Source organism: Pseudopipra pipra, chromosome 12 (genome assembly GCF_036250125.1).
Source record: "Pseudopipra pipra isolate bDixPip1 chromosome 12, bDixPip1.hap1, whole genome shotgun sequence".
In the NCBI taxonomy this organism is placed as follows: Eukaryota; Metazoa; Chordata; class Aves; order Passeriformes; family Pipridae; genus Pseudopipra; species Pseudopipra pipra.
Genome location: NC_087560.1, coordinates 18616473 through 18639330, shown reverse-complemented (window position 1 = coordinate 18639330; position 22858 = coordinate 18616473). Strand labels below are relative to the sequence as shown.

Genomic DNA, 22858 nt, shown 5'->3' with positions numbered 1-22858 from the left:
AGCCTCCCACCTCAAAAGCCAGGGCCGGAGGGGACGCGGGGCTGGCCGGGGACGATGGCGGGGCCGAGGGAGCAGCGGCCCCTGCACGGCCGGGGCTGCGATGAATGAGGCGGGAGGAGGCGAGCGCGGCTCCCCCGCTCGGGCTCCGGCCAAACTCCTTGTAAGGAAAGCGGCCCCGCCGCGGGGCTGGACACGCTGCCCCGGCCACCCCGAGGACAGTCCCCCCGGCAGGGCACTCCGACCCCCCGAGCTGCCGGGGCTTCGGGCACCACACCGTGTCCCGGCACCTTGATGTGTCCCGGCATCTTCCTGAGCCCCTAACACTTCGCTGTGTCCCCAGCTCCTCGATATGTCCCCAGCAAGCCCAAGCCTGGTCCCGCTGCCCTGGCCGAGGCCAGTGCACTCATTACACCTCCGGCAGGCAGAAGCAGCACCCCGGAGCTAATGCTGCCTGTCCAGCCACCCTGCTCACCACCTGCCCGGCTCCTTCGGATGCAGTTAAGCACAGACACTTTCTGCTGCCAGCAGAGGCTTTGCAGGGGGAAAAAAATACCCTTTTCCCACCCAAAAGACTCGATCCCAAGGGGAAAAGGGAGCCCAGGGAATACTCACCAGTGCCCGCACCAATCCATCAGCCAGCACCCAGTGTCTCTGAGCCTGAGTAGGTGGCAGAGGCTGAAGTCAGCGTTGTCATGGCGATCAGAGCCATTTGGGATGGGGCTCAGTGCCCGGGACCGCAGGATACAGCCCCTGGGCCGGCCCTGAGGGGCTTCTGGGGGGGCCATATCCGAGGCTGGGGGGCGAGGGCTGCTCCGTGTCCACGCAGGGCTGCTGTGCCATTGGGAATATTGCCCATTAATGCAGGCAGGATATTTTTAAACACTCTCAAAATAGTCTGGGAGTGTAGAAGTCCCTGCAAGATCCAGGGATGGGGAAGATGGGGATTATGGGGATCACTCCCCTGTGGGAAGCAGAGCCCCTCTGGGGACCCCCAGCTCCCAGACCCCCTTTGGACACAGGTCAAAGAGACTTAAAAGCAATCAGAGCTAAATGTGGTATTTTAAGCTGGGTATCCATGAGGATCAATGACAGCAGCACAAGTGCAAAGCTCTTCCCTTCTCCCCTAAACTGAGATTTTTGGGGAACCTGCTGGTGCCATGACCCTGGGGCAGTGACTTTGCCATCCTGTGCTGCCCTGAGAGTTCCTGGGGGCTTGGACGAGGGGCTAAGGAGGAAGGAAAAAATAGACCTTCAACAGTGTTGGGCTTCTCAGGTTAAATTATTCACCAAAACTAAAGACCATGTGCAGCTGGTGATGGGGAGACCTGGGAAGCAGCCCCTCAGGTGAGCCCTGTTGTTGGCCCTCTCCTCGGCACCCCATGGCAGAGGTGAAATGGGATTTCTAGCCATGAAAAGCTGTGAATAGCACACAAATCAGCAATGTGCCACAAATAACACTTTTCTTCACTGCCAACCTCTATGTCAGTCACAGAGGTTTATCTCTGCCCACAGCCAAGCATCACAGGGAGTAGGTGAGCCCTGAGGCCAGAAGGGAGTTTTTTGCTGAAAAAGGGTCACTGCACTTCATTTTCCTCACCATGAGATCCCCACGTGAAGCACAGCCTGGCTTATGGCTCCTTGTGCCTGGGCTGGATGTTGCCTGGGTTGCTGATGCCTCCTGCCTGGGGAGGGTCACAAAGGAAGGTCTCTCCCTGCCTGTGGCAGGCAAGGCCCTTTCCCACAGCCAGGCTGGATGGCAGCAAGGTTTGCTGATGTTGTTTACCTCCCTGTGGCCGTAAACTCCACTTTTTAAGGGAAAGTAAAATAGGATACTGTGATAATGTGCTCTTCCCAGCTGTGCAGATATGTTGCCCTCCCTGGGATAGGGAACCGTCTCTTTAGGGCATTGCAATGAGGATGCCCAAAAGTGGGGAGAGCAAAACCCAGTTTCCCAGGAGTGGCTGGGCACACTCCATGGGATAATCTGGGCACCTCTGCTGTGCCCAGCCCTGGCTGGTGATGCTGGAGCCCTGCCTGAGTTTGGGTGGGCAGCTGAGCCCAGCGGATGCCTTTGAAGGGCCCCGGTCACGAGCTCAGCTATCTTTAGACCAAGGTATTTATGTTACAAGGCCATCGGCAGCGCAGCAAAGGCATCAAAGGGTGGAGGAGGCAGGAGGGGGCTGTGCTGGGGCACGGCACAGAGGGGCATTGGCTGCTCCCCCACCCCCGAGAGCCACTGACCCCTGGGCGAGGATGACCCCGGAGGAGGAAGGCTCCCGGGCAGGGCCCCCAGAGCGGGTGCGTATCCGGGTGGAGGAGCAGTCGTTCTGTGTGGAGAAGACCCTGCTGGTGGAGAGCAGTGAGTACTTCCGTGCCCTCTTCCGCTCGGGCATGAGGGAGAGCACGCAGGAGGAGATCGGGCTGGGGGAGCTGAGCGCGGCCGGGTTCCTCGCCATGCTGCGGGTGCTGGAGGGCGAGAGGCCCATCCTTGGCAGCGAGGAGACCCTCCAGGCAGTGGAGTGTGCTGCCTTCCTGCAGGTAAAGCCCTTGGCCAAGTACCTGATCCACTCCATCAACTCCGACAACTGCATCCTGCTGTACCAAGCTGCTGCCATATTCGGCCTCCTGGATCTCTTCCACTGCGCTGCTCTCTATATCAGGGACAGCTACGCTGAGCTGGAGGAGTACCTGGACTGCCTCTCTGATGACCTGCTGGCCTATGTGGAAGCCCTCCTGCCCAGCACCTTTGTGGCAGTGGGAGCCCACACACCCACCTTCGAGTTCTTGGAGGACCTGTCCAGGACCATCTGCTACCTGGACGAGGAGACCAACACGTGGAGGACCCTCTCCTGCCTTCCGCTGAGCGCCAGCACATTCCTAGCCGGCATGGCAACCATGGATAATAAGATCTACATCGTGGGTGGCGTCTACGGGGCCAACAAGCAGGTGGTGGAGAGCAGCTTCTGCTATGACGCTGACGCCAACACCTGGAGCGAGTTCCCCAGCCCTCACCAGCTGCGCTACGACGTCAGGCTGGTGGGCCACGAGGGCTTCCTCTACGCCATTGGGGGGGAGTACGAGAAGATCTCACTCAAGTCCGTGGAGAGGTACGACGTGGCCTCCAGCACTTGGACGTTCGTCTCCGACCTGCCGCAGCCCAGCACGGCAGCGCCCTGTGCCCAAGCCCTCGGGCAGATCTTTGTTTGCCTGTGGCAGCCACTGGACACCACCGTCATCTACGAGTACGAGACCCAGCGGGACGAGTGGCTTCCCGTCACCGAGCTCAAGCGGCACCAGAGCTACGGGCACTGCATGGTGGCCCACCGTGACAACCTCTATGTCATGCGCAACGGCCCCTATGATGACTTCTTGCGCTGTGTCATCGACTGCTTCAACCTGACATCGCGGCAGTGGACGGCCCTGCCTGGGCAGTTCCTGAACAGCAAGGGAGCCCTGTTCACTGCTGTTGTCAGGGGGGACACCATCTACACTGTCAACAAGATGCTGACACTCCTCTACTCCGTGGAAGAGGAGACCTGGAAGCAGAAGAAGGAGCGAGCAGGTTTCCCGCGCAGTGGCTCCCTGCAGACCTTCCTCCTGCGGCTGCCGAGACGTGACCATGACATCGCGACGTAGGTGGTCCCCCATCCCATGTCAGGATGCTCTCCTTGCACATGGCTCTGCACTTGCTGCTCCCCTGGGCTCCTCTCCTCCTCCGTGGAGTTGTGCTCAGGTCCAGGGATGCCTCATGTTGGACCCTGGAGGTGACACTAGACCCTGCCAGAGGGGAAGGGACTGCAGGCAGTTGCTGCTGTGCCTGCCTGCCCTGCACGAGTGCAAAGTCCTGCCAGACGTGGGCTCATGAGCCAACTGTGTGCGCGGCTTCGTGGCTTCTGCAGAGAACAGGTACCAGAGAGGTGCTAACAGGGGGTTTATTTATTCTGACTACACTCTGAGGGTGTGCAGGACTCCACCTCCTCTCTTCCCTGATGGGGAATCATTCATTATATCTCAGAATTAAAAGGAAACCTATAGAAAAGCTTCTCATTACAGAATTTTCATTACTCTTGGGTTTGGTTCCCCCCCCTCCTTCTGAAGGATAATACCTCCTAACAGAGATCCATGTCAGGACTCACTTCTGCCCCTGAATGCTTTTTCAGCTGCAGCTCCATTTCAGAGCCGTATGTGGGAGTGTGGTTCCCACACAGCCCTGTGCTCCCCTGGGATATCTCCATGGCCACAGCAGGGTCCTGGGAGGAGGAGGAGAGATGGGCGGTAAAGGAAAGCAGCTCCTGGGCATTAGTGCTTAATGCACTGAGGGTTTTCTGGGACCTGGGAACCATCCATCATCCCCCCAAGCCTCAGCAAGACCCAAAGGGGTGGCAAGTGCTGGCTCTCGTCAGAGGCTTGTTTGAACCAAGTCAGGGTCTTTTGAGGACATGGCAAAACTTGGAAGTACAGAGGGTACAAAAAGGGAGGGAGCACCACCATTGCATGGTGATGCCAGGCTTGCAGAGCTCCAAAGCCAGAGGAGCTGTTCCCATGAGATCCCACTGCCTGGAGTGGAAGGTTGCTGACCCTCAGCACCAGCTCTGGGGGTGGCTAGAGAGCACAGAGCTCCCCTCTGTGACTGCAGTGCTGGGGGACCAGGGCAGCAGCAAACCCAGACTGTGGTCAGCTGGTCTTCCATCCATGGGTCAGGCTTTGGGCTGCTGTGCTGTCCTGGCTGGGATGGAGCTGAAGGGAATACCAGCCAGGGTGCCTCAAATACCTCTGTACTGACCCTCGCCAAGTTCTCAGCATTTTCAAAACAGTTCCCTCATTTGAGAATAAACCCACTCAATGCAACCACAAACCGAAACAAACCAGAAAACCCCAACTTGCAACCATGGCCAGATGGATGTGCCTTGTCCTCATTTGTTCCCTGCCACTGGGCCAGGCTACCACTCTGCTGTCACCTGTGATGGGACCACAGCCCTTGGAGGTGCAGGTCTGGCAGTGGCACAGGGGAGGCAGAGGTCACCGAGGTACCTCCCTCACCTCTGCACCATGGGCAGCATAAGAGGAATTGTGTTGGTGTCCCCGGGAGGACGTTACAGGAACCCATCATGTCAAATCCTCACTCCCCTCCCAGATAAAGCCAATTAACATTTCAGGTTGTCTTCTCCTAACTGAGAGCAGCATATGGAAACATGCTGCTTTAAAACCATTTCAGGTTGAACAAACAGCTTAAACCTCCATTAAAATAAAGTTAAAATAATTCTGTTAGTAAAATATTTATGTTGGGCTCCTGTGGCCAACCCTGGACTGCTGAACTTGGCAGGCTCTCCCCTTCCCTCCAACTCCAACACCAAGTGATACAACCTCCTCCCCACCTCCACACGCTGGTTTTTCGACAGTTCAGGGGTTTACAAAGATATTTGTAGACAAAATGCAGAAGATTTTAAGTGCAGCACTTAGGGGAAAGTGCAGGTCTTGGCAGGCTGTTGAGTATGGCATGGATAACCCAAGAGAGGAGTCATTTGTTGCATCCATCAATCCAGACCGTGATACAGAGAGTAACACAAGATAATTTTAGGTGCAAAGGGAGCACAAAAGATACAGCTCTTACCTCGGCAAGAAACGATAAGCCAGGGTCAAGGAGGCTCCTCTAAGGAGGGTGAGAGGCTGCTCAGCCTTTGTGGGCACAACGCTGCTACCAGAATTCAGCCCTTGACGTTTCACGCTGCTGGCACCAGCTCAGCACCTTTATCTCCCCCTCTCCATCCTGAGGGGTTCGTTCCGCCAAAGATCACAGTTCCAGGCGACACGATCGTCCTAATCACAGTTTAACCTTTTTCAAGTTTCTTTTTTAAGGTGACATCATCTTGGCAAGAGAGGACGTAAGGAAAAGCTGTCTGTAGAATGGACTTGCCTTATAAGGGCCACATCAAAAATAAAAGCTTGTATAAGCAAGGGAAAGCTGGAGCAAAAACAGGGCTGGGAGATTCAGGAGGAGCCTGTGAGCTCCTCGGGGATATCTCCCTTGGTCACACAAGGTACCACATTTTCTGTTTCAATGCCATTAAAGAAGGGCAGGAAAAAAGCTTCCTTGGGAATGGATGGGTCAAGCCCCCCATACTTGGATGCCAGGTTTCCTTGTCCATCCAGGCAAGAATGAAGGCAGCCGTGGAGAGATGTACCTTCCTGCTGTTGTCTGGCATCTACCTGGAGATCCAGGGAGAAGGGACACAGTGTTTTACCTCAATGGCAGTATGTTAGACTGAGAGATTATTTGGAAGGATACAGTGGAAAAATGGTACTAATGCAACTAACGAAGGATTTTCTCTGCTGGGTTGTGCCAGTTGGCATCCTGACAGGAAAAGACACAAACACATTGCAGAAGAACCCCCCCAAGCATCTTTACTCAAAGAAATTACATCTGTATCTAATTCACAGGAAAATAACATACTTTATGTGAAAACACTGTCCACTGTTCCAGTGCCAAACCAAGACACACATCCCATTCTCTGTCCTTCAGTTGCATAAATTCCCCCGAGCATCCAGATGTTCCCGATGCTGACTTTCATGCTTAACTTCATTTGGAGCCACTGTCTTCACAGTTTAGGGAAACATCCCCTGAATTTTCCTGATTTGGGCAGAGCATGAGGGCAGTGAGCAGTTCCCCGTCTCTCTGTTCTGATTTCAGGAAGTTCCCTGAGGACAAACTCTTACCTCCACCATTTTGCATTCAACCTCATGTATTTCAGAGCAAGGCAAGCCTGTTTTCTTTCCTTACCCTCATGGAATTGTGTATTTTTCTCACATTTCTGGTTTAAAAGGAGAAGCTAATGTGATCAAACCGGATTTCAATTACAATATTCAATCATGACTAAGTCAGCTGAGACTCTTACCAAGCCAGGACCAACACATGTTCCTTCAGATTTTAGGAAAACAATTTCTTCTGATGATTTATATAATCTCTTAAGAATCCACATTTGATTGTAGCTGAAAACATGACACCCATCACCCCAGGTGGAGGGAGAACACTGTGGTTTGGGTTTTGCAAAAATCTAAGCCGAAGGCGGTTTGGATCTTATTTCATCTAATCTGAACAGCTGAGATGATCAGGGTGGGGATGTGTGGGTGAGGAGATAAATATTCCTCCTATGAAGTCGGTGCCTGAATGATAAACACTCTTATGATGGATGTCCATAAAATGAGATGAGACACCAAGGAAGAGCTGTGAAGGTCCATGACTGGTTGTTTCCAGGGGTGGGGATGGAGCAGCAGAACCACCTGAGTGCTTCTGGTGCAGTCTGGAGAGGGGAAGCTGTGATGGGTCCAGGGTGCTGCTCAGTGGGTTTTCATCACGAGCTCTTCCAGTGCCCTCTCCCTCTGATTCCCACAAAGCAAAAGAACTTCTTTGATTTCATTTTGCTGGAAACCCATATCGTTAAACTGAGCCAACAGATGCAAGAATTTAGCTGCCTGGAGGAAGAAGGAAGAGAGGGGAATGATGTTATCATGGATGGATCCATCGTGGGGTTGCAGCAGCAGTGCTGTGGGACAAGGCTGCAGCCAGATGCCCTGGCTGGGTTGTGTCACCGCCAAAGGGCACCACAACAGCAGCCCGAGGACACACATACCCCTGGTAGCATTTCAACTTCTTAAATAAGAAATATTTAATAAAGTCAGCCTCCAGCTTCACTTATTCCTTATAAAGTTTGTATCAATTCCATGCAGTGTTTGTCTGCATTATAAAGAGGGCAGGGAGAGGCAGTGAGCACAAGCTGGAATTCATTTGTCCTGCTTCCCTCCTTGCTCAGGCTGGGCCCCAGTGCCATGACATCACCCAGAGCCGTGTCCTCAATAAATAAACCTTCCCTGACACCGAGACCTGGGCAGCCCCCACTGTCACTGCCCTAACGAGCAGTGACACAACAATCCTACGGGCTGTTGGCATCCCAGCAAACACTGCCAGCCCAGACTTCAAGCAGTTTCACCTCCCCAGGCTCTTCATTACCCAGGAGGAGACTGATGATGGAGACCAATGCCCAGTGTGCCACCACAGTTTTTCTCCCTGGAAGGGAGCTGGGAAAGAGGGAGCAAGAGCCGGTGTTGGTGGGCTTGGGACAGGATTCCCTGCACAGCGGGTGAACAAGCATCGTGCTGCACAATGGGGTGAGAGGATGGATGGAAAAGGGGATGGAGCAGGTGTCCTTTCCCAGAGGGTCCTTATGGGGGTCCTGCTGGTGGCAGGGCAGTGGGTCTGACCCCCATGAGGGGCAGTGGAAGAGGAGGGAAGGGTACAGCCCGCTGGAAAAGCGAGCCCAGAGGACACAGCACAAAGGGCTGGGTTCTGCCATCCCACTCTGACCTTTTTCTCTGAGTACTGGAACATTTCCATGGCCTCCTCCACCTGCCCTTCCTCGTAGCCCTGCTTCAGCAGCCGGTCACAGGCACCCAGGTAGCTCAGGAACTGCAGAGGAAGACAACCAGGTTAATCCAGCCTTGCTGGCACAGGGAGTGAGGGCAAACAGGAGCCCACCTTGACACCAACCAGGCACACACCATGGGGAGGACATGAGCAACACACCATTGCTGGTTCCCATCTGATGCTCAGCCAGGGTGGTCTGTCTGTCCACATGATTCCCAGCGGAAGATGACAACATCTTGGTCCCCCTCACCCTCCCAGGGTGGGAATGGGAACAAGGCAGAGGGAGGATGAGGAGCAAACCAAACATCTGAACCTCTGAGATACAGAGCAATGGCCTCCAGGCTGTGGGTGAGGCAGAGCCTGTCCCCGTGGAATGTCCACCCTCAGCCAACCCCACATCCCTTTGATGCTCCGGGGTTCAGGCACCCCTGGGTTTGCTCCAGGGTCCGAGCACAAAACCTACCCCAGGGGAGACCCATGTGCTGCCATTACTGAAAGTAAACAGTTATTTTTGGCTTTCCTCGTTGTTCTTGGAGTGCTGACAGCACAATTCCCAGCAGCATCTTTTAAATACCGCGAGAATCACTCACTGTCCAAAAACATATGGGACAGACGATAATAAATGAGCTATACAATAGCAGGGGGAATAAAAACATCCCACGGGTCTCCCCAGAGCTGTGCCATCTTCATCCAAGGACAAACTGATTCATATCTTCCCCAGATCCACCAGTGTATAGACCTCCACCCTCCCCAGCACTGCCCTAGCCAAGGGGAAGGACTCAGTAAAAGACCACAAAACACAGGAAAAAGGCAAAAAAGTCCCTCAAATGTTGAGCTGATCTAGTTTGGCTGAACAGCAGAGTAAGGATTTTTAGAAATGTCAGCCTTAAGGAGCAGCTCAGGGAGGAGACAGTCACTGGTCATTGGCATTCCTAACCTGATTTTATTTCCCTCGTTACCTGACCAGTGACAACCCCAACTCATTGCTGTATTTTCTTGCTCTGTTGTGGCAGGAATAGCTGCTCACTCATGGCACATCACAGACAGTCCTGGCAGCCTGGTCAAACCCAGCATGAAATTGATGCCATTGTCAACTCAGTGTTTTTTATAATTTTCTCCTCAAGAAGTTTTTTAACACTGTTGCCCTGTGCCTACAGCTGCCTGGGGAGATGGGTGCTGAGCAGCTGCAGCCTCTGTCATGTCTCAGCTCACAGGTACATCGAGGGCTCCATGGATCAAGGATGCATTTTGAATTGATCAATGATCATTGAGCAAAATGCAATGCTGCATTTTTGGTTTAGCCCTTGGCCATAACATGATGAACCTCTGGCACGTTGGGGCAACTAACCCTGCTTGAGCCTTTCAGAAAAGTTCTTCCACCAAAACTGAGAAGGGATCGCCTCTTTAAGGCCACAAACTTGCCTTCTCTACCAAGGTGGGCTTTGCTAGTTTTGAGTTGACACTGCAAAGAAGTTGAGCAATTTTTGTCTACCATCTGGTACTACAATCAATCCTCAGAGTTGAAGCTGTTGTCATCACACACTGAAACCCTGCGTGACACAGCAAGCAATGAAGAGCACCTACAGCTCTTCTTTTTAACTTCAGTTGGAACATATTTTGCAGGAAGGTTTAGCCTAATTTGGTAGTTTTGTACTTGTAAGAGATGCACAAAAGGTCAGGCTTTACGTTTTATCTTGGCTGCATTGGGCATAAATGGGAAAGATGGAATCTGCTGGTGAAGCAGGCACAGGATATAAGGCAGACCTTGTATTTTGGTGCAGGAATCTCTTCTCCAAGGGAATGGGAGTCCCAGTGTTTATACAGAAGGGAGCAGGCTGTACCCACTTCCATCCTTAAAAAGATGCACTGTTTCTGCATTTTGAAGCCACAAGACACCCTCTCACGGCTCTGTGCAAAGACTGTGGGCTGGGCTCTGTCCATCTCCCTCTGCCTGGATGAAACCTCCATGAATTGAGGACACAATCCTCCCTTCCCACCTCGGCTCTCCTGAAACACCAGCGAGGTCTGAAGGGCTGGTCCAGCTGGGGTGACTCAGGAGGGAGAGGGGAGCTGCAGGATGACTCAGACACAGAGCAGCTTCGTGCACCGACCAGGCGGTGGGAGCTGGCCCACGCAGCACAGGCAGTTCCCAGGGGAATGGGAAGGAGACTGGCACCAGGCACAGGCTGCTTGGCACTGTGCCTGCTTGTGCCTCTGCCAGGATCTGCTCCTGCTCCCTGGCATGACAGCTTCATGGACATCCCTCTTGCTGAGTTTCAATTAAGCCCCTTCTCTCTCTGCAAGAGTTACTTGGGTAATTTAGCCTTAAAATCCTCTGCTGGGATGGGCAGGTCCAGCCCCAAGCTTGCCAAGGGAGTCAGAGCCAGCAGCATCCCTCATGTCATGGATGCTCCAAGGCCCCCTTGGACCACTGTGGAATTCATTTGCACAAGCAGAGACCTCAGGAATGGAGATGCAGCACTGCAGGCAAGGATGTACTCAGACACCAGGGGTAGGAAGAGTCTGTATGTTAATTGTTTTCAATAAATTCCAGGTTATTATAGAGGGTTCCTCAGGAAAAAAGTTCTGGGACCCCGTTGCAACGCTTGCATGGATTCCCTGCTTGCTGCAAGGCAGGGAAGTTGTGTTTTGGAGAGAGCCAAAACCAAATCTTGTGTTTTGGAGAGAGCCAAATCTTTGCAGTATTCGTACAGTCCTGCTCTGACAGGATAAACCATGGTAATCATCACACAAATCCAACAGCCGGGAAAAAATGATGTGCAAAAAGTTTCCATGTATGGGGGCAAAATTTGTACCTCAGAAGGACATGAAGCTCCACACAACAGATTGAACAGATAACGAGACCAGCCGTGATTACATGCTGAAAAGCTGAGGGCGACTCATTGCTATTTTATTACAGCAAAAGTGTGATCTCATGGAAAAGCCTGTCAGCTGTGGTCTGACACCAAAGTGGGAGAGCCAAGGCAATCAGAAATCCACCCCAAACAAGACAGCCATTCCTTTCTCCAGGAAAATCAAGTTTTCCTTTACCCAAGGTTTCCCGCGGTGCCGCACCAGCTCCACCAACCTGACTTAAGCTTTGCCTTCCTGTCTTCTGGAGGGTGAGGATGGCTTTGTGCGTGGGGTAGCCCAGGGCTATGACGGGCTCGATGAGGTCTCGCTCCTCTTGGCTCAGAGCGGAGAGCAGGTCAGCTGAGGAATCCGGCTGGGATCTGAGGGAGCTGAGGGGTCTCCCAGGTGTGCAGGCAGGGGGGAGGCAGGTGTAGGGGCTGAGGGACTGCAAGGAAAAAACAGAAGAGAGTCTTATTGCTCCAGCTCATGGGATGATGTCAAACACCCAGGCTGAGGCAAGGCTTTTGAACACCGGCAGTTACCTTGCTGTCTCCAGAAGAGGAAAATTCCTATACATGAAACATCCAATGGGCATCAAAGGAGACTGGATTTAATTAAATCCAGGCTCAGCTATAGATACAGATCAGATCAAAGAGTGCTCAGGCTGGGTGATGTACAAATACACACAGGCATTTAATCTTTCCTTAATTACCCCATGTCTAGTACAACTGCCTATAAATAACCTGGTCATTCATGTGTCCAATGGTTTTAATTGTAGGTTTTCAGTAATTCATCTCCTAAAATCTCTCAAGTAGCTGGATGAGATGTGATTTCTTAAAAAACATGGTGCAATTCAGATTCAAGGTGACAGAGTGATATTTACTCCATCTTGTCACATCCCGCTTTCACCAATGATTTGTATTTTTAGTAGGACTATGAAGTCCAAAGTTTCCTAGAAAAGACATGATGGCTGTAAAGGAGCATTTCCCTATAAACCCCACCTATATCTGTAAGAGAGGGGTAATAGAGAGAAAAGAGGGAAAACCCCCTGTTATTTCACTAATTTTTTTTTTTAGTGTTTCAATTGATAATCAAATAAGATCCTGCTTCTTGGGAAAAACAGGGGTGTTTTGACTAGGACAGAGCAAGTAAACATGCACAACCTCAGAGGAAAAAAGAAACCCTGCCTTCACTTCTTATGAAAACTCATCAGTAATTTCTCATGGGTCCAGTGTTCCTGAAGTCTCATTTTGAATCCATTTTGCTGCCCAGTCTCCGGCAAATGAGACCAATTCAACGCCCTCCACCTCCCTCCTCTCTCAGGACCAAGCAAAGGCAGCAGCTCACCGGTACTGTGGGTTTGTGCCGCTTGATGGGTGGGATTGGTGCAGGTGTGGCTGGAGGAGTTGGCACCAAGGTCCCCAGCTGGGACACGTCCTGGGCTGGCCCGTACTTGACACCACGGTTGGTGCCGGGACACTGTGGGAGCAGCCGTGGCACCGGGATCCCCCTGCCCCCTGTGGCAGCTCTGTTCAAAGGATGCACCAGAGCAGCCAGCTTCCTCCTGGCTGCCTCCAGCTCATTCTTCATGTTGTTAAATATCACCATGGATCTTCTCTGCTTGCTAGGGTCCGGGCTGGCTGGGCTGTGGACATTGTTCTCTGGTGAGGGCTCCAGCAAGCCAGGCGATGTCTTTGGTCGAGTCTGGTAAAAGCTGAGACGTGAAGCCACGCTTCTCCCAGAGCTTCTCCTCCTGGAGAGGAGCTTTTCATCCTTGTCATTCTCCTCCAGGGAGGTCGAGGAGTACTCATCGTCCGAGTAGTCGCCCTCCTCCGAGTGCCAGGTCTCGCTCTCGGTGTCGGACAGGCCCGCCCTGCCCCTGGCGTGCCCGTAGGAGGTGTCGGCGGCGCTCATGCTGATGGAGCGCCGCACCGCCGCGTCCCGCGCCCGGCCCCCGTAGCTGTCGGCGGGGTCCACCAGCAGCAGCCAGCACGGCGGGGCCGTGGGGACGACCTCGGAGGTGACCCGGTGCCGGCAGGTTTGCTGCTGAGAGGCCACCTCGACCCAGTAAAGCACTTTCCTTTCCAGGGAGAAGTCGTGCTGTGGAAGAGCGAGAGGCAGCTGGTGAGGACACCTGAAACCAGACCACCTGGCACCGAGCAAACCATGTGCTTTGCGAGGCAGCTTAAGGGCTGCAGCCTTCCCATATCAGATCCTACTTCCCTGTGCATCCGGGCTGGCTGTAGGATTGGGCTGTGCCAGCCTCATCCCTATAGGGAATCCCCAAATTTATACTTGAAAAAAGTCCCTGTATAAAGTTATTACTATTGTGAGTTGTACCTACAATTCTTTTGAGAAGTGTTTTATACTTAGAGGTGGTTTTGTGTCACTTTGGCTGCTGTGGAAGGTGGGAGGGTGCAGACAGGGTATGTGGGCATCCCAATTTTAGGCAGCTGCAGAGAGGCACTGCATCCAGCCACAGGCTACCCCCAGGGTGGTGGCAGAGTTTGTTTGTGGCTCTCATTAGTGGCACTTCAGGCACAGGGGCTCTGGAGCCACCAGGGAGGGTGATGCCACCTCGGGCAGCGGCAGGACCAGCCATGGCAGTCTCTTGTGGCGCCAGGGGCTCGGCTGGTCCCCAAACAGAGTTGTCATTTCCACATAGTCTGTCTTAAAATATAAGCTTGTTTGTGACTGAAATCTGAGGATTTTCCTGGAACAAACAAGCCTTGCCCGTCCCAGAGCTCTCCAAACAAGGTCTCCTCCGGACAGGCAGGCAAGTACATTCACAGCCCAGGAATGCTGTTTTTACTGCTCCTGCCACTTGGGTCATCTGTGGACCCAAAACAGCCTCCCTAAGGAAAACACCCCCACGTCCCTCCAGAAGGATCAGCCTGAAGCAGCAGCACAATCTTGCTTGGCCTTGGCGGGGAGCATCAATGCATCCCAACTAGGGAGCAACACGGGATACTTTATATACATATATATATAAAAATTTATATACATATATAAATATATGTATATATATATAAAAACTTACATATATATATAAATTATGCATATGCTGTCAGTACAGGTAATGTTGCCTGCTTATATCTGTTAAAATTATTGGTATTTAATAAATATTATTAATAAATGAGACAGTGATAATTCCAAAGTAGAAAACAACCCCAGAGCAGAAGTTTGTCCTCCTATCCCAGAAAGACCCAAGCCTCCTGCTTGGACAGGATTTTTAAAAGACAACCTCAAAACAACTCCTTCCTCAGTTCCACATATCACAAATCATCCTCTCCTCCCAGTACTGCTGCAAACCAGTCAAGTAAGAGGAGATCAATTAGGATGTGCCCCTTCTCTCCTAAGAAAAGGAAAGCACCACTAACACCCCTCTGAGCATCCCCCAGCAGTGATCTGGGTGTGGACTCACCATGGTGCTCATGAGGATGTCGGTGCAGTCGGGGACATCGATGTCCGGGGTGGTGATTAAGGGGATTTCTCCCCCTGAGTCCCCGTCGAGGCTCAGGGCCATCCTGAAGGGAACTTCATCCAGGTAGCTCATCACTCCTGCCTGATTTCTTGCTGCTGGAGGAAGGGAGAAAACAGAACTGTAAAAGGCGGGACTCGCGCCTCTTAACTTGGGTGGAAGGAGAGGAAGATGAGCTTTTCCAAGAGCCAGCCAAGTAAAAACCACTGTGTGCATTGCCCAGATGGGCAAAATCTTATCTATTGACACTGGGAAGATTTGTCTGAACTAACCTTTGCTATTCTCAGCTTGAGCCAGCAAGACCTGACCAAGCTTACAGCTTTCTTTGGCAGAGATCCTGAGCATTTTTCTTCACTTCCACCTCCATGCATGCCCTGCTGTTTCCCATCCCTCCTGCCTCTCCTTCCCTCTGCTGCCCTTTGCATGATCCCTTCTCTGAGCTGGGGACACACTGAGCACTTTTTCCAGTTACAGAGGGAGAAACCACAGCCAAGGAGAACACCTTGCAGGTCTCCTCTCCCTGTGTAACCTGTGGTGACAGAGCTCATGCACACAGCCATGTGCTGCTAAGCCATCACACGGAGCATCCCGAGGGAGGAGGGAGCTGCGGTGAGGACATCCCCTCTGGCACCACAGCAGCTTATCAGGAGCCAGGCCAGGAGGCTGGTGCATGAGGCAAACTTAACAGTTAGGGGGATGTCAAACAAGCCATTTTAAGGCCAGATTAGCTTTTAGGAACCATCTACTCATTTTAAGTGTGGTGATGGTTTTAGAGCAGGACTGCAGGGGAGACAAAAATTTCTGATGAATTGGGAATGGTGGCACGGAAAATATTACTGCAATAGTGTAACTATCAGCTCTCTACAGATGTCTCAATTTAGTAAAAAGCCTCTACTTGCTGCATGAAGCCTTGAGCTTCCCAGTGATGACAGCATGCAAAATTATTTCTTTTACAGATTATCAACTGCTAAGAGTTGGTGGCTCATCTCCCCACGAGTCCTGGCACCAACAGCCTGTGCCTGCTCATCCCAAAGTCCTCAGCAGTCATCCTCAGGACACACAGTAAATACTTGTGTGACATCCCATCCTCAGGACACACTGTAAATATGTGTGTGACATCCCTAAGTGCTTCTCACAGTCATTTTTTCCTTTTAAAACAGCTTTTTTGACAATGAGGATAAACACTCCACAAAAAGGAAATATTTAGATGAATGTATACAAGGATGAAAAAACCACATGTTTAATGCAAAAATAAGAGTCTATAAGGGGAAATGGCATTCAAAGTAGTTTCTTATGTTGGCAGAGGACTAACAAATTGTTTCCAGACCACAAACAGACATGAGTGACACACACAATCACTCAGTGCAACTCAGCTGGTCATTATCAGAATGACAACAGGGTTGTCTCTTGCCTGCTTACGCCAGGAGCCTTTAATACCTCTGCCCAAGCAGAGCCCCTAACAAGCTTTGTGCTCCTGCACGTGTTATGCCACTAACACATGACACAGGCAACGTGTGGGGAGCCCTCACGGAGCCAGACCATCTGCTCCAGCCTAAGAGGGTTCAGCCTAAGGGACAATCCACGTCAGCACGGACAAAGACAACACATGAAAAGACCTGCAGGCAAAACCACCTTCCCCAGCTTTCTGCAGCTCCAAGCACGGCCCCTGTGTGCAAGGGTGACAGACCCTCTCTGCAGCTTATGCTGTAAACTGGCTCTTCCCAAAATCCCTGTGTACACGGTGCAAAGGAAAGTTGTGTCTTGACATCTGTCACCCAGAATGGCTTCACTTGGGTTCAAATGCCACTTTCAGGTATGAGGATGAAGAAAATATGAAGATGGTACCTGCTGTATTTCACTGCATAAATACTGTTCTCTAAGAAAGGCACCCACAATTCCCAGTTTAGAAAACAAGAAGTCCTTTGGGGTGGGTGTGATGACAAGAAAACCGCTACTAGACAAGAATAAAAGATGGTCAGTCCTAAACACCAACTCACACCAGAAGGCAACTCCTAGAAGGTCTCTGAGCTTGTACCCCACACCAGCCCTGCCCACTTTCACATCACAGACCCTGGCCAGTGCACGAACCAGCTCACATCAGGAAGGGGATGTGCCTTAACATGAGAAACCTGAACTGCAGCGGGACCAGCGGAGGAATAGGATGCAAAGGAGTCTTGGAAACACACAGCCAACCCCTGTCTTCTTCTGGACTATAGTAATTTTTTAAAACTTAAAGACAGTAGGAAATACTATACTCAGACAAATCTGACTCTTCAACATGAAGACAACAATTTTTAAGAGTACTCTGTCTCCACGTATTTTATGAGTTGAGATTTTAAACACTCCTCTCTATCTTCCCCACTAAAGATATAAAATATTTTAATGCATACATTGCTAGACAAGAACAAATACACAAAGCAAACCACAGAAAGTTTGAGGGATGGAAATATACCTAAAGGTAGATCATCCCCTGGCATTTTCAACCCCTGTGTTTATTAATAAGATGAAGTTATCCTTACCGTCAGACGAACTCATGGAGCTCTCCTCACAGGGCAGGGAGAACAGGGCTGCTGCTCCACTCCCTGCTTATCTACTGCTCAGCTCTTTAAATTCCTGCAGTGTCAGACAAGCAGCTGACTTGGACAGTTTTAAGATAATCGTAGCTTAAGTGGTTGGCTTGTCCCTCAGACGCACTGACGGGATAAGGAGCCTAATTGTTTAAGCAGAGCATCCTCCGGTCACTAAGCTTCCTGAACTGGAAGTGTTGTGGAGTTGTATTGTTTTCATGCAACTGTTTTTATTTTTGAACTTGTGCATTTTCATCAGGGAAGACTCCCCAGGATCTGACTCAGCCTTGGGTCTGGAGTACTGAGATGCTGGAAGTGACAGGGGGATGTATGGAGGAGGAAATCAGAACTCCACCTCCAAAGGACTTCCTGGTAATCTGTATTTTGGGGTGCTGCAGGTGAGCAAGAACTGCAAACTTCTGCACTCACAGTAATTCTGTTAAAAACTACTGGTTTGTGTGCTCTTACTAACAGAAACCATTGCAAAGCTTCAGCCAATAAACTATTAACATATCACATAAGGCCCAGGTGTGGAATTTAGGCCATGACGTCGCCTCCTCCATGGATGACGCGCTGTTGTGACGCCAAGGGGAAAAGCACTGGGGAGATTAACTCGATTCCCACACACTGGGGCTAAGCAAGAATCAGGTCTGCAGCTCTGGAAAGGTGCCACGACCATCTGCATAGCCCAGCAAAGCCCCAAATCCATATGGCCCATCACTGTCACAAGCAAACTGTCCAGAACACGGACGGCTTTGACATCAGATGCCTCTGTCACCTTGCAGGAGGGAGAAGTTCCTTCACACAAACCTTTTCCCAGCAATTCTCTCCATGTTGGAGTCGTATTTGATGCCAAGTATTCAAACAAATCTCTCCCTCGTTGTAAAAGTGCTTCAAATGGAAAAAAAAAAAATCCATTTTTCTCTATTTATTCTGTACAAAAAAAACAACTTACAAAATAGAGCTGTGTTTTGTAATCAAATATTACAGACATGATGTGTCCTTATACAAAAATAGCTATATAGGCAAAACAATTACAGTAGGACAGACTTCAGATTTTATTGGGTTTTTTTCCAGCAGGCTTATTCATCAAATTTGTGTCTATTCACACGGCTGTCTGACCTATTTCACCACAGCTGGGAATTTTTTCCATGTTGTGGTACCAGTTTTAGTCCACAAAAGTAAAATGTCAACATCTGCTTTAATCAACCTTGAAAAACCTTGTCTTGTTTGTACTTCAAACTTGTAATAGAGTTGTTTCTACACCCAAAAATACAGGAACTATTTTGACAGTGATACTTGACATGTTTCATTTAAGAAGAATAATATGTTTACTAATGGGGTATATATATATATATATATATATTTTAGTATTTCTTTATTTCTGGAGATTTCATCATCTTCTATAAAGATAAAAGCCACTAAAAATAGGATGTTAATACTGGCACAAATACCACTGTCAGCAATGTTCCTTTATTAAGACTCAGATTTAACAAAAACTCGCAGCGGGACTGTAATTCCACACCACGAGAGGCCTGGCAGCTCTGGGCTTGCTCAGATATCTCCCTGCACAGTCAGACAGCAAAAACAGTTCTTAAAACTTTTCTTCAAGACATTCCAGTAAAGACTTTCCAGTACCTGGCTGCCAAAAGAGAGGATGAGACTTCCTCTTCGGGCCCTCTCATATTTAACACATGTAATTTTAATGAAACAATCCTCCAACGTTAACATAATTTATTACTAAATCATCTGACGGCAGTGGCCCAAGTGTCATTGGTGGGGAGAGTGGGGAGAACCCATCCTGGAGGGATGCAGCTTCCTTCGGGGTGGTCAGCTGGCACCAAGTACTGATCCCATTCATGCCTTTAACAGAGAGAGTGTTGAGAGGACAGCTGGTAAGATTTATAATATACCCACAGAAGTGTTTTTCCACACTGATCGATACACAAACCACTGTAAATTGTACTCTGAAACTTGTCTGTCAAAAGACAAATGTAAAAATCAACTGTACTGCTGTTAAATGCAATAGTTATGCATGAAGTGCACTCTGCCTCACATGGGCATCTGCTGGATATGACTCAAGTAAAAAGCTTGAAAAAAACAGTACAAACTATTGCATAACCAAATTTGGAAGTTGACAAACCAAAAGGGATGCTGATTTTACAATCTCAACAAATAGTATTTGTCATCTTTGACAAAAAAATAAAGATTTTACCTGATCTGGATAAGAGCTGCTACAGAATGCTCAGCTTGTAAGTAGTAGTCTCTGAAGGGCTGCAATAGGTGGGCGAGTGGGAATTCAGCTGTGAAAACACAGAAACAGAAATTGTTCAATAATCCAGAAAAACCTTTGATTCTAGTGAGTCTTAGAAGCCCCAAATTTGCCAACTCATTTGCTAGTGCCCAGCTGTAACTTGAAATCAGGTCCCTATGTAATATATTAGGGACTAGTTACATGTTATTCGTCTCTTGTCTGTACCAGAGCTGTCAGAGGAAAGCCAAGACTATCAAAACTTTTCCTGCCTCTATCTTCTAAAGAAAGGGAACAAATGGACACTGAATCTATACAGATTACCTGAGTCGCACCAAATCACCAGACTAAAGCATCTGTTGGGTGCTGAAAGTCTTCAATCTATTCTATTTAGCCTCACTTGAGCTTAATCTACAACCCCCTCTTGCAAAACAGTATGAAATCAGCTGAGATGTGCTGCAGTCTACACTGATCAGCTGAGCTGTTCCTCTTACACCACAGGTGTTAAGAGCACACTATGTTTATTCCACCTTTTTCTCAGACCATAAATTACTCCAGTGGATGATTTCTTTCTCAACTAGTTCTGTGCCTACATTTCAAACCTTGGTGTCTGTGAGATGCGGGTGTGGTGTGGAAAAACACTGCTAAGTATGGCACGTAGAATTTACCTGGATCCCCAAACAGCTTGGAATCCATTTCCAGTTTCTGCTGTAGTAGTTTTTCCCTTTCCTTCTTCTGTTTCTTTTCCATTTCCCTCTTTCTTTCCTCCTCCTGTTCTCCTTCTAGCATAACCCTTAATGCTCTCTCCTCAGCCTCATACAGCTCTGTGCGAGTTTTGAGCAACGTTTTCAGACTCTCCACCTGAGTTTCAAATGCTTCATCTGCTGAGGGGGGTGGACAAACACCTGAAGAGAAAGAGAAGTGATTTTAAGTTTTCAGATTCAGAAGGGGATTTGTTATCAGACTTGAGAGCAGAGCTGGCAAAATCTCAGAGAAACATGAGCTTAACCTTGTTAACAGCTGGAATTCTTATCGGAATAATTGTTCTATCGAGAGCAAGCTTGGAAAAACAGGAACACAACCACTTGTGAATTCAGCATTTTACAGCTATTCTTGTAACTAAAATCCACTACAAAGACACAGCTTTTCGAAGCTGCACCTTGCTAGTCAGCACAGGGCACCCTCATCATCTTATTTCCTGGGTGTGCAATAAAAAAAGTCGGGTGAAAATCTTGGAATTAACCTTTTCTGGCAGCAGCCTCTTTTCTCAGTTTCCGAAGCTTTTCCAGCCCACGCAGGACATCCACCATCCTCTTGGTGTCTGCTTGTTTCTTCCGTACTTCAGACAAGACACTGTCAGCAGCAGCCTTAAGCTCTCGTTCCTGTGAGAGACAAAAACAGACATAATGTGTGAAATATCCCTCGAGGACAAGAATCAAGTGGTATTTTCCAAGAGATGATTGAAGCACTGGAGATCAGTTACTTCACTGCAACAGCTACAAGTCAACCATCCAGCCTTGCCTTTTTAAGGAAAACAGGCTAAAACACCACAGACTTCAGAAAACAAAAAAGAGTGCTGTGGGACTCATAAATTTGGACCAAATCATGGGATCACGGAATCTTTAAGGTTGGGAAAGACCTTTAAGATCAGCGAGTCCAACTGTCAAATCAGCACCACCACCATGCTCACCACTAAACCATGTCCTCAAGTGCCACATCCCTGTTTTTGAACACTTCCAGGATGGCTAATGAACTCATAAAGCCTGATAGCCTTTAACCACATAAGTTTAGGGAAAACATTAACAATGAACAGAAACAACCTCAATTCCACAGCTCTGCAATTAAAAACCATTAACCTGCCACAATCTGACCACAAACCCTTCCTCAGCAGCTGCTCTGGACCATCCCAGCAGCAGACCAGCAGAATGGGAGCTCTTTGGCCAAATACCAACACAAAAACCAACCGAAGTGCCTACAGCACTTCCCAGGAAGGCTAATTTGAGGTGGTTTTATTGCTTTGAAGACATTTTACTTCCAGATGAGACCCAGAAGCTTGCAAACAACAAGTTTTAGAAGGACGAGAGCAGCAGGCAAGGCTGATGGATACTGAAATGGTGCTGAGCACCACAGGGCAACTGTGAGCAGCATGGGCAGGCTGACACTTGGGACCAGAAAGGAAAACCTCCAGCAGTTCAGAAACAACTTAAATCTCAACTGTCAAGGGCTAGGACATGAGCATGGCAAAGCTGAGATGCCCACCAAGGGTCTCAAGGAAGAAGCAGGGCTGCAGACCTTGGAAAGGGCATGTCTCCAAGCAAGTTGAAGTCATGCAGCATCCCGGTGGCACCCACTGACCCGCGGGGCCCTAAGCCGGGTGTGGGGCAGGCACAGACCACTGTGACCCCATTACTGGCTGGTCATCCTGCCCTGCAAACGGAGCGACACTCAGGAGCCCCCGGGGCAGGCAGGACCAGGCGCTCGGGGCCGTACCCGGTTCTTCTCCTCCACCTCCTGGATGCACTTGGCCCGCCATTGGTCGATCTTGGCCTCCCGCTCGGCGGCCCGGGCCGCCGCCTCCTCCTTGGCCGCCCTGGCCTCGAGCTTCCTCCGCTGCAGGCGCAGCCTCCTCTTCCTCACCCTCTCTGCCTTCCTGCGCAGCTCCTCGCGGTATCCGGGCTCCCGCAGGGGCCGCACGACCTCCCGCAGCTCCCGCAGCGCCGCCTCCGCCTCCTCCCGCGCCCGGGCCCAGCCCGGCCCGTCGCCCTCGGCCTCGCTCCGCCGCAGGGCCCGGCACAGCGCGGCCACCCGGGCCACCCGCCCCAGCGCCGCTACCGCCACGGCCCGGGCGCCGCTGGGGTTGGCGGCGGTGGGCGGCGGCGGCGGAGGGAGAGCGGCGCGCCGGCGGCCCAGGAACTGCGACAGCCACAGCTCGTCCTGCTGCCGCTGCGCCGCCGCCTCCTCCTCGGCCCCGATCCGCGGCGGGGCCGCCGCCAAGTAGGGGCCGCCCGGCGGGAAGCGCGGCCCGGCCTCAACTACAGGGCCGGCGGGCGGCGGCAGGAGGAAGGGCGGGGGGGCCGCCGGCCCCACCGGGAAGGGCGCGGGGCGGGCAGGGGGGCCGGGGAAGGGCGGCGGGAAGGCGCGGAAAGGCGGCGGGAGGCGGGCGGGGAACGGCGGGGGCTGCGCCATGATCCCCTCAGCGCTCAGCGCGCCGCCATAACGCCGCCTCAGCGCCCCTTCAGTCCGGCGCCGCAGCGCCGCCTGGCGGCCCGGAGGACCCGCCGCCGCCC

General features: G+C 50.9%; 4 protein-coding genes across 11 annotated transcripts in view; 1 reads left to right on the top strand and 3 right to left on the bottom strand.

The window, feature by feature from the left end:
- RASL12 (RAS like family 12) overlaps window positions 1-2167 on the bottom strand; it is an 8240-nt gene extending 6073 nt beyond the window's left edge. For 4 of the 5 annotated variants that reach the window (XM_064669225.1, XM_064669224.1, XM_064669221.1 and 1 more), the window contains exon 1: window positions 613-2167. The gene's annotated coding sequence lies outside the window, so the exon portion shown is untranslated. Of the gene's footprint in view, window positions 1-10; window positions 249-612 lie in introns of those variants that run through there. The other variant, XM_064669222.1, reaches the window with a different exon arrangement.
- KBTBD13 (kelch repeat and BTB domain containing 13) lies at window positions 2117-7689 on the top strand. The gene has a single exon (XM_064669203.1). It carries the CDS (start codon window positions 2254-2256, stop codon window positions 3634-3636), a length of 1383 nt encoding a protein of 460 aa, XP_064525273.1. The 5' UTR covers window positions 2117-2253; the 3' UTR covers window positions 3637-7689.
- UBAP1L (ubiquitin associated protein 1 like) lies at window positions 6377-19069 on the bottom strand. 4 transcript variants are annotated; one of them, XM_064669209.1, is made up of 7 exons: window positions 18959-19069; window positions 17273-18211; window positions 14697-14851; window positions 12620-13372; window positions 11508-11717; window positions 8360-8461; window positions 6377-7470 (listed from the first exon to the last, which is right to left on the bottom strand). In XM_064669209.1, the coding sequence occupies exons 2-7, from the start codon at window positions 17286-17288 to the stop codon at window positions 7336-7338; spliced, it is 1371 nt and encodes a 456-aa protein (XP_064525279.1). In that variant the 5' UTR covers window positions 17289-18211; window positions 18959-19069; the 3' UTR covers window positions 6377-7335. The 4 variants fall into 4 exon arrangements, with proteins under 4 accessions (XP_064525279.1, XP_064525281.1, XP_064525282.1 ...); XM_064669211.1 differs by having other exon boundaries at window positions 14697-14848; XM_064669212.1 differs by having other exon boundaries at window positions 18131-18211.
- On the bottom strand, window positions 19040-22805 carry PDCD7 (programmed cell death 7). Its single transcript, XM_064669214.1, has 5 exons — window positions 22062-22805; window positions 20815-20953; window positions 20240-20476; window positions 19536-19623; window positions 19040-19183 (listed from the first exon to the last, which is right to left on the bottom strand). The coding sequence occupies exons 1-5, from the start codon at window positions 22755-22757 to the stop codon at window positions 19066-19068; spliced, it is 1278 nt and encodes a 425-aa protein (XP_064525284.1). The 5' UTR covers window positions 22758-22805; the 3' UTR covers window positions 19040-19065.
- Window positions 22806-22858: the final 53 nt, after the last annotated feature.

Bases quoted from the DNA above. Each gene is read 5' to 3' on its own strand.
- UBAP1L (XM_064669209.1), bottom strand. The intron at 11,718-12,619 runs GTGAGCTGCTGC...TTTTCCTTGCAG, and splicing joins GGCACAAACCCACAGTACCG to TCCCTCAGCCCCTACACCTG. The intron at 8,462-11,507 runs GTTGGTGGAGCT...CTTCCTCTGCAG, and splicing joins GAAGGCAAAGCTTAAGTCAG to TTCCTGAGCTACCTGGGTGC.
- PDCD7 (XM_064669214.1), bottom strand. From the start codon at position 22,757: ATGGCGCAGCCCCCGCCGTTCCCCGCCCGCCTCCCGCCGCCTTTCCGC. The intron at 20,954-22,061 runs GTACGGCCCCGA...TGTCTCTCACAG, and splicing joins AGGTGGAGGAGAAGAACCGG to GAACGAGAGCTTAAGGCTGC. The intron at 19,184-19,535 runs GTAAAATCTTTA...TCTCTGTTAAAG, and splicing joins GCAGCTCTTATCCAGATCAG to GCATGAATGGGATCAGTACT.
- KBTBD13 (XM_064669203.1), top strand. From the start codon at position 2,254: ATGACCCCGGAGGAGGAAGGCTCCCGGGCAGGGCCCCCAGAGCGGGTG.